We start from the raw sequence: 8,877 nt of genomic DNA, 5'->3' as shown, positions 1-8,877 counted from the left end.
GTCATCAGCTGGCCCAGGGCCTGTGACCCATCCCCCATCCGGCTGCTAGGGATCCCCCTCCCCTGGGCAAGTCCCATTTTTCTTTAAAGGAAAACAAAAACTAGGGTTTTTGGGAAAGAATGAGACACCATCTGAGTCCCACCATCAGAGCTGCTGGCTGAATGGCTTACAGCTCAGCCAATCACAGAGACTGGGGATACTTAAAAGAGCTGGCGGGGAGAGTCTGCTAGGAACCTCAGGGAGACCCACAGGACAGAGACTCGGGAGACAGACCGAGGCACGCGGGAAGCAGGGTCTGGGGCAGCCAGAGGCCGGGAGAGGCAGGACCCAGGAGAGGAGGGTTTGCAGGAGCTGGCCACGAGGCACCTTTCTCAAGCCAAGGGCCACGTTTTCTCCATCTCGCCGGAAGGTCCCCAGCCCCCTGAAACGCTGCCTCTGACCCTGGCGCTAGTCCAAGCCAAGGCTGCCGCTAGGAGCTTCTTTCCACAGGCTGGGGCGTGAAGGGCACGGGCCGCCGGCGTCAGTCCTCCCAGCTTCAGCACCCACCATGTCCCCGATGGACCCGCACTCCAGGAGGGGCTGGGCAGGCTGCTGGCTGTGGGGAGCCCCATCCCGTCGGCTCCCCACCCTGCTCCTGCTGCTGCTGGCCTCCCTCCTGCCCTCAGCCAGGCTGGCGAGCCCCCTCCCCCAGGAGGAGGAGATCGTGTTTCCAGAGAAGCTCAACGGCAGCGCCCTGCCTGGCTTGGGCACCCCTGCCAGGCTGTGGTACCGCTTGCCCGCCTTTGGGGAGATGCTGCTGTTAGAGCTGGAGCAAGACCCGGGCGTGCGGGTGGAGGGGCTGACGGTGCAGTACCTAGGCCTGGCGCCCGAGCTGCTGGGTGGGGCGGAGCCGGGCACGTACCTCACCGGCACCATCAATGGAGATCCTGAGTCGGTGGCATCTCTGCACTGGGACGAGGGAGCTCTGTTAGGGGTGCTGCAGTATCGGGGGACCGAACTCCACATCCAGCCCCTGGAAGGAGGGGTCCCTAATTCTGCTGGGGGGCCTGAGGCTCATGTCCTACGCCGGAAGAGCCCTGCCAGCAGCCAGGGCCCCATGTGCAGCGTCAAGGCACCTCCCAGGAACCCCAAGCCCAGCCCCCGAAGAGCCAAGGTAGGCCCCCCTAGAGCACCCTGCAGCCCCTCCCGCCTTACCTGCCCCACTGACCCATGTCCCTGCGCCCCGTCCACGTCCACTTCTGGTCATTCTGCTGCTTCCCTCTCTTCCCATGAGCCTTCTCGGCAGGTGCTGGCTGCTCCCTGCCTCACCCTCCTCCCAGCAGGGTCCCAAGAGGTGAGTGGGAGGCTCTGTGCTGGGAGTGGCCCTCCTCTCCCCACCCAGCCGGCCTGGTGTCCTGCTGCTCGGGCCCAGGTGAAGTCTCTCCTCAGTCTCTTGGCCTTGACTGTTTCCTGTGCCCCAAATCCACCCCCCACCACCGCGCGCACACACACACACACACACACACACACACACACACGCTAAAGGAGTGAGAGTTGAGGCCCGAGGGATTGGCTTCTGGCTCTGATACTGCCTTCCAAACTGTCCTGGCAAACTGCAAACGGGCAGGAGTGGACGGAGGAGAGGCACTCCCACCGCGTCCTGGCCAGGCCCCTTCCCACACTGGCCTGACTGCAAGGCTGCAGGCTCCCTCCTTCCCTCCCTCCCACTCTAGGCTCCCCTTCCTCCCTCCTCCTTCTCTCTCCAGCTTTAATCCAGACCAGACGCTCCCTCCACACTCGCCACGCTGAGATCTGGCCCCAGCCCTGGCTGCTGACTGAATTGTTCCTCTAACCACTCAGGGCAGACACGTTGCAGCTCAGCACTGCAGGCCTGGCCACAGTCAGGCCTGGGGGCCCCCCAAAGCCCCTCCCAGAAGCAGTCCCAGCTGCTTTTCACCACTGGGGACCAGGCAGCCCCGGGGCCCGGCACCCCTCCTCTCCATCTCCTAACCGACAGCTGATTTCTCAGAGTTAGCACCAAAGCTCTGGGATTTGGGGCTGGAGGAGGAACCTGGTGGTGTGGTGTGTGGGACCCAGCCTGCTCTGCCCAGTTCCAGACCAGGAAGCGCTGGAGGGAAAGCGGTCTGGCCTGTGGCTGGGCGGCTATTCCAGGCCCTCCTCTTCTCTCTCTCCCAGCGCTTTGCTTCCCTGAGTAGATTTGTGGAGACCCTGGTGGTGGCGGACGACACGATGGCAGCATTTCACGGCGCAGGGCTGAAGCGCTACCTGCTCACGGTCATGGCCGCTGCAGCCAAGGCCTTCAAGCACCCAAGCATCCGCAACCCCGTCAGCCTGGTGGTGACACGGCTGGTGGTGCTGGGGCCGGGCCGGGAAGGGCCCCCGGTGGAGCCCAGTGCCGCCCAGACCCTGCACCACTTCTGTGCTTGGCAGCGAGGGCTTAACACCCCAGAGGACTCGGACCCGGATCACTTTGACACAGCCATTCTGTTTACCCGTCAGGTAGGCCAGTCAGCACCCTGTGAACGGCACCTGCCTGAGCCCCTTAGTCCGGGTGGCAGCTCAGGGGACCCCGGTGCTGAGTCCTCATGCATCTTCTGCGACCCCTCCACAGGACCTGTGTGGGGTCTCCACCTGTGACACCCTGGGCATGGCCGACGTGGGCACTGTGTGTGACCCGGCTCGGAGCTGTGCTATTGTGGAGGATGACGGGCTCCAGTCGGCCTTCACTGCTGCTCACGAACTGGGTACTGGGTACGGGGTGGGGGGCTGTGGTGTCTGGGATGGGTGAGAGAGGCGGCAGGGGTGAGGCGCGGGGACAATGAGCTCACAGGGTGCAGATGGGGTCAAGGTGTTTCTTCCTCCCTCCGGGCCTAGGTCCAGGGCCATCCTCCTTCTCTCTCTGGGTGTAGACAGACACTTAGGTTTTCTATTAATTGAGCTAGCGTGTGGAAGCCACTGTAACTGTGTGTGTGTGTGTATTCATGTGAGTATGTGTATATGCACGTGTATGTATGCATGTGTGCATGCACATGTGAGTGTGTGCATGCACATATGCATGTGTGAGTGTATGCACGTGTATGTGTGTATGTGCATGTATGTGAGAGTGTGTATGTATGTGTGTGAGAGTATGTATATGTATGCATGTGTGTGAGTGGGTAGTGTATGTGGAAACCTACTATTACTGTGTGTATATGTGAATATGTGTATGGATGTGGCATAAGACAGGTATGTGTGGGGGTGTGAGTGAGTGTGTGCATGTGTGGGGCGGGGATAGCACAGTATTGAAAGAGGTATTATTCAGGAGAGCTGGGGATGGAATGGTGGGACAGGGTTGGGAATGTTGGCTACAAGGGAAAGTAGGTAAGGAAGGACCCTGAGCACATTTTGGGGGGAAGGGGAAGCAGAGCTCTGGGGGGGCTACATACTGAGAAGCCCTCAGAGCATCAGAGGGGGGTGGGACCAGGCAGGACCATCCACAGCTGCAGCCAACTTGGTGAGGCTGCCATGGAGGGAACCCCTGGTCCCAGCAGGCCTCTGCTCTCACAGGCCACGTCTTCAACATGCTCCATGACAACTCAAAGCCATGCATCGGCCTGAACGGGCCTGGGAGCACCTCCCGCCATGTCATGGCTCCTGTGATGGCTCACGTGGATCCTGAGGAGCCCTGGTCCCCCTGCAGCGCCCGCTTCATCACGGACTTCCTAGACAACGGCTATGGTAGGCAGGCCTCGCGCTGTTCCCCTTCTGCCTCCTTCCGTGTGGGCTGAGTGGCTCCCCCTGCAGCACGGGGCGGGGCTGGCAGGGCTGCCAGGGGCGGGCATCTTCAACAGAATCAGACGGCGTGGGGCGGGCTGCGTGAAGGCGGCTGCCTGTCACTGAGCTGTGCCAGCCCAGCAGGGTGAGCGCCGTGGCAGGACTGTTGGTGGGATGCAGACTCAGCGGCTCTGTGGCTGGTCAGGGAGGGAGGCAGAGTGGCGGGCGGTGTCCCGCGTCTGTTCTTTAGATGTGGGATGTGTGCTGAAAGTTATGTGGCCTCTGTGCTGACCTGTGAGACAGGCCTGGTGATGGCAAGTGCTCGTAGGTGTTGGCAGGGATGGAATGAGGTGGTTGGACAAGCAGTGAGCCGGTGCTCCCCTCGCAGTAAGCAGCCAGCTACTTAACGCTTCGTGCAGGTCTGGGATGTGGGGCCCAGAGCCCAAGCCCTCGGTGGCGATCTCGAGGGCCTGAGCCCGCGGTCCTGCCCTCCCAGGGCACTGTCTCTTAGACAAGCCGGAGGCTCCCCTGCACCTGCCTGTGACTTTCCCTGGCAAAGACTATGACGCTGACCGCCAGTGCCAGCTGACCTTCGGGCCTGACTCACACCACTGTCCACAGCTGCCACCGCCCTGTGCTGCCCTCTGGTGCTCTGGCCATCTCAATGGTCATGCCATGTGCCAGACCAAGCATTCGCCCTGGGCCGACGGCACCCCGTGTGGGCCCACACAGGCCTGTATGGGTGGCCGCTGCCTCCATGTGGACCAACTCCAGGACTTCAAGGTGCGACAGCAGGCAGGGGGCAGAGGCCTGGGCAAGGGTGGCCTGGTGCCCAGGAGGGAGCATGGTCACCACCCTTCCCTTCTGTGCGGCTGCAGGTCCCACAGGCCGGTGGCTGGGGTCCTTGGGGGTCCTGGGGCGGCTGCTCTCGGAGCTGTGGGGGCGGCGTCCAGTTCTCCTCCCGGGACTGCACGCACCCCGTCCCCCGGAACGGTGGCAAGTACTGTGAGGGCCGCCGCACCCGCTTCCGCTCCTGCAGCACCCAGGACTGCCCCGCGGGCTCAGGTGAGGACCCGGAAGGACCAGGTGGGGGTGGGGAGCACTTCGGGAACCAAGGAAGTGCTGATGTCCCTGCAGGGGGGGGCAATGTTTACCCTTCAGGACCTGCCCTCTCCTGGGGCAGAGAGGTGCCAGCTGGGGGATCTGAGGGGCCAGGGGCAGGGCTGGTGGGGGGTGAGGGGCAAGGCCCTGACTGTGCCTGTCGCCCTTACAGCACTGACCTTCCGTGAAGAGCAGTGTGCTGCCTACAACCATCGCCCCGACCTCTTCAAGAGCTTCCCGGCGCCCATGGACTGGGTCCCTCGCTACGCGGGTGTGGCTGCCCGGGACCAGTGCAAACTCACCTGCCAGGCCCAGGCCCTGGGCTACTACTATGTGCTGGCGCCGCGGGTGAGCCGGGACGCCGGGCCTGTCTGTGCCCGCACTCCGACCGTCCCTCTGCTTTCTGAAGGCGCAGTCCCCCCTGCTGTCCCGCGGCCAGGCCAGCAGCCGGGTCCCCTGGGGCCTGTCTGCTCATGGTATTTGGAAAACAAACCCCGCTCCGGACAGGACAGCGGGCCCATAGGCAGTGCAGCCTGCCCGCCCCCTTCCCTTGCTCCGGGTAGGAAGAAGGCGAGGATGTGGCCTTCGCGGCAAGGCTCTGACCCTTCCCATGGGCTCCTCCGCCAAAGCCCAGTGGCGCTCCGTCAGCTCTTAGGCGGCCAGGCCGGCAGGAGACAGTGGCGCCTGCACTGGCTCTGTGTTAGGGCAGGGGCTGGAGGCTGAGGGGGGAAGGAAAACGCCCCCAGAGTGCTCTCTGCCCTGCGTCAGGAGAATTCCTACAGGTTGGCTGCCCTCTAGCGGCTGTCTGGGACGGTGCCCTCAAGGTTTAGGGCTTGGTGTTGGGACCTAGTCATGCATTTCCCACCGCGGTTCTCTCCGGCTGCCAGCACGTAGCCTTTGGCCAAGTTCCTAATCTTGAGCCTCAGTGTTCCAGCCCAGAACCCTCCAATAGATATGTTCATAAGCACTTAGCGCAGAACCTGGTTCAGAGAGGTGCTCTGAGGCGGTCATTCTGGGCCCCTCCCCACTCCAGCCACAGCCCTTCCCTCACGGGATGTGGGTCTCTTTTGGTTACCAGCGCCCCTGGACGTGGGAGGGACCCTTTGCATTCCTCCTTTTCTCCTCAGGTGGTAGACGGGACCCCCTGTTCCCCAGATAGCACCTCGGTCTGTGTTCAAGGCCGCTGCATCCATGCCGGCTGTGACCGCGTCATTGGCTCCAAAAAGAAATTTGACAAATGCATGATGTGCGGCGGGGACGGTTCTGGCTGCAGCAAGCAGTCTGGATCCTTCAGAAAGTTCAGGTTCATCCACTATTTATTTCCTCCTTCCACTTTCCTGGACACTCCTCTGGGCCTGGGGATAAGAGGTGAGCTCAGCACTCTCTTCTCTGAGAGTCTAGTGAAGGAGACGGATAAGCAAGCAGGTCGCAGTGTCCCACCTGTTCAACAGGCTCCCCAGGGGGCGGCCTCCCTCCTGGAGGGACAGTAGGAACTGAACAGGCACCAAGGAGGTCAGACTTCAAAGGGCACCTCAGCTCAGTGAGGGGACAGCCAGTGGAAAGTCCAGAGGTCAGAGGGTGGAGACATGTTCGCAGGTACTGAGATCCAGGCTGGACACCTCACATATGTCTAGGAAGACAGCCCTCTACACACACACATACACTCATGTACACCCATACTGAATACATGCACACACATGTACACAAACACACTAATACAGATACACACACATCACACTTGCATGTACGTACACATGTACTGCGTATGCACATGTACATGCACATAGATGCAAGTGTCAACACATGTGCTCTCACACCTGTATACATACACACACATGTCAGGCACACACAGAGATGCACACACACACACACAGCTCAGAAGGCTGAGGGGTTCAGGAAGATGCTGAGCTCACCTTTGCTCCTTCCACACAGGTACGGCTACAACAGCGTGGTCACTATACCAGCGGGGGCCACCCACATCCTGGTGCGGCAGCAGGAGGCCCCAGGTGTGCGGAGCCTCTACCTGGCCCTGAGACTCCCCAATGGCTCCTATGCCCTCAATGGTGAATACACACTGACGCCCTCCTCCACCGACGTGGTGCTGGCAGGGGCCGTCAGCCTGCGCTACAGCGGGGCCACAGCAGCCGCCGAGACGCTGGCCGGCCACGGGCCCCTGGCCCAGCCTTTAACGCTGCAGGTCCTGGTGGCCGGCGACCCCCACAATGCCCGCGTCCGGTACAGTTTCTTCGTGCCCCTGCCGGCCCCTCCACCGCAGTCTGCTCCCCAGGACTGGCTGCACCGAAAGGCTCAGATCCTGGAGGTGCTGCGGCGGCGCCCCTGGACCGGCAAGAAATAGCCTCACCTCCCGGCGCCCTGGCGCCGCCAGACTGAGCTGGGAGGAGGGGCTTGGAAGGAGCCTCGTGCTGGACACAGTGAGGAGGGCGCGCCCCCCAACAAGGATGCGCAGGCCGGCCCTGCCTGCTCCTGCCCTGGAGGCAGGCACCTGGGTGCGAGGGCTGGGAGACAGTCCCAGTCTACACTGCCCCTCCGCCCTGCTGGTCCCAGGACGGGAGGCAGGGTGCCTGTTGTATTTATTTAGTATTTATTCACTTTTATTTAGCACCAAGGAAGGGGCTCTGTGGAAACTGCCCCTCTGCCCCTCATGGCCTCACTCTGGCCAGGAAATCCGGGGTGGGGTGATGAGCCCAATGGCGCGCGTGCACATTGTGTGTGTGTGTGTGTGTGTGTGTGTGTGTGTGTGTGAAGATGTGCGTGTGTCTGTGCATGAGGTGCAGCCTGCCCTGCCCTCCTCTCCCGAGAGCTATTTTCTGGGAAAGGAAGACGCGGGGGCAGGCAGGTCCTCAGGGAATCAGGGGTTGTCATGTTTTTACATGTAAATTGAATTCTGTTATTTATGTGCCCCCTTTGGAGTCAGACAGATGCAGGCTGCACCCTGGCTCCACATCGCTGAACATGTTTCCCCAATTGCCAGTCATAACCCCTCCCGGAGGGCTGTGGTGGGGGTGGGAGTGACACGAATAAACAACCGGCCTCTGCCCGGGGACGCAGCTCCACTGCGACTCACCTGCCTGTCCCCGCCCAGGGGCCTGCCACGCACTTGAAGGTGGCAACAAGCCACCCAGCCCAGAGGAGCCCGCCCTGCCCAGCTCAGAGCCTCTGCTCGGGGGAACCCCGTCCTGATTCTGAGCGCTCTGCCCCGGTCTCTGCAGGTCCCCATCACAGGAGAAAATAAACACTTGGCTCCCAGCACAATAAGTAGCTACGTGAAGGTGCAAAGATCCCAAGAACAGCGACTTGGACAAAACAAGCCCTCAGCAGTGGGGCTCGTTGGGGGCAGAAAGTGCTCTGGAGCAGGAGTTGGGGGAGTCTGACTTTGAGCGCAGGTTCATCTTATTAGAGTCGGGGAACTCCCGATGCTGAGCCTCAGGTTGCTCATGTGTGCGAGGGAGCTCGTTATACAGTTCCCACGGGTGTTCTGGGAACCAGTGTGACAGTTTTTCAGAATAGTGAAGGCTATACCCAGGCGAGAGGTTACAGTTATGACTGTTGAGTGACGGTTCCACAGAATCAACCAGTGTAAGCCCAGCCTCTTTGAAGACATCAGGCCAGCATGGAATTTAATAAGAATGGAGTGCGGTTTGGTGGAAGGCAGGGGAGGGGCCTGAGGCAACACTCCCTCCAAGGGCAGAGGGTGCTTCTGAGCAGGCGACTTGCGCTCCAGTGTGTTGTGCAGGAACAGGTTGGGAAAGGGTGAGGGTGGACCCTGCAAGAATTTGGAATCTTGCCTGGCAGTTGCGGCACTGCTAGCGAGGGGGAAGGGACTCGTGTGGAGGTGGGAGGAGTCCCTGAGGTGGGGGTGGCAGAGGTAAGCCCATAGCAGCTGGGGAGCTGGCTCTGGCAGGCTGTGGCGGGTGTTGGGGGGTGGCTGTGTGTGCTGCGCTCCCCAGGGCGGGGCAGGGCTGACCCGGTGTGTTCCAGGCTGTGCCTCAGTGCCTGTGCTTT

At 61.5% G+C, this 8,877-nt stretch overlaps 1 protein-coding gene across 1 annotated transcript; it reads left to right on the top strand.

Moving 5' to 3' along the window:
• Positions 1-228: 228 nt before the first annotated feature.
• On the top strand, positions 229-8,123 carry ADAMTS4 (ADAM metallopeptidase with thrombospondin type 1 motif 4). The gene is made up of 9 exons (XM_080649421.1): positions 229-1,153; positions 2,176-2,499; positions 2,612-2,744; positions 3,547-3,717; positions 4,250-4,536; positions 4,632-4,818; positions 5,027-5,202; positions 5,982-6,157; positions 6,787-8,123. The coding sequence occupies exons 1-9, from the start codon at positions 548-550 to the stop codon at positions 7,208-7,210; spliced, it is 2,484 nt and encodes an 827-aa protein (XP_080505547.1). The 5' UTR covers positions 229-547; the 3' UTR covers positions 7,211-8,123.
• The last annotated feature ends 754 nt before the right edge of the window (positions 8,124-8,877 follow it).

The sequence above is a fragment of the Plecotus auritus genome (genome assembly GCF_963455305.1).
Source record: "Plecotus auritus genome assembly, chromosome: 12".
NCBI classification, from domain to species: domain Eukaryota; kingdom Metazoa; phylum Chordata; class Mammalia; order Chiroptera; family Vespertilionidae; genus Plecotus; species Plecotus auritus.
The sequence above is the reverse complement of the archived record's forward strand: the minus strand, read 5'-3'. Positions and strand labels throughout refer to the sequence as shown.

Excerpts from the sequence above, each read along its gene's own strand:
- ADAMTS4 (XM_080649421.1), top strand. The coding sequence starts at position 548 with ATGTCCCCGATGGACCCGCACTCCAGGAGGGGCTGGGCAGGCTGCTGG. Across the intron at positions 4,819-5,026 it reads GGACTGCCCCGCGGGCTCAG|CACTGACCTTCCGTGAAGAG; the intron begins GTGAGGACCCGG and ends TCGCCCTTACAG. Across the intron at positions 5,203-5,981 it reads ACTATGTGCTGGCGCCGCGG|GTGGTAGACGGGACCCCCTG; the intron begins GTGAGCCGGGAC and ends TTTTCTCCTCAG.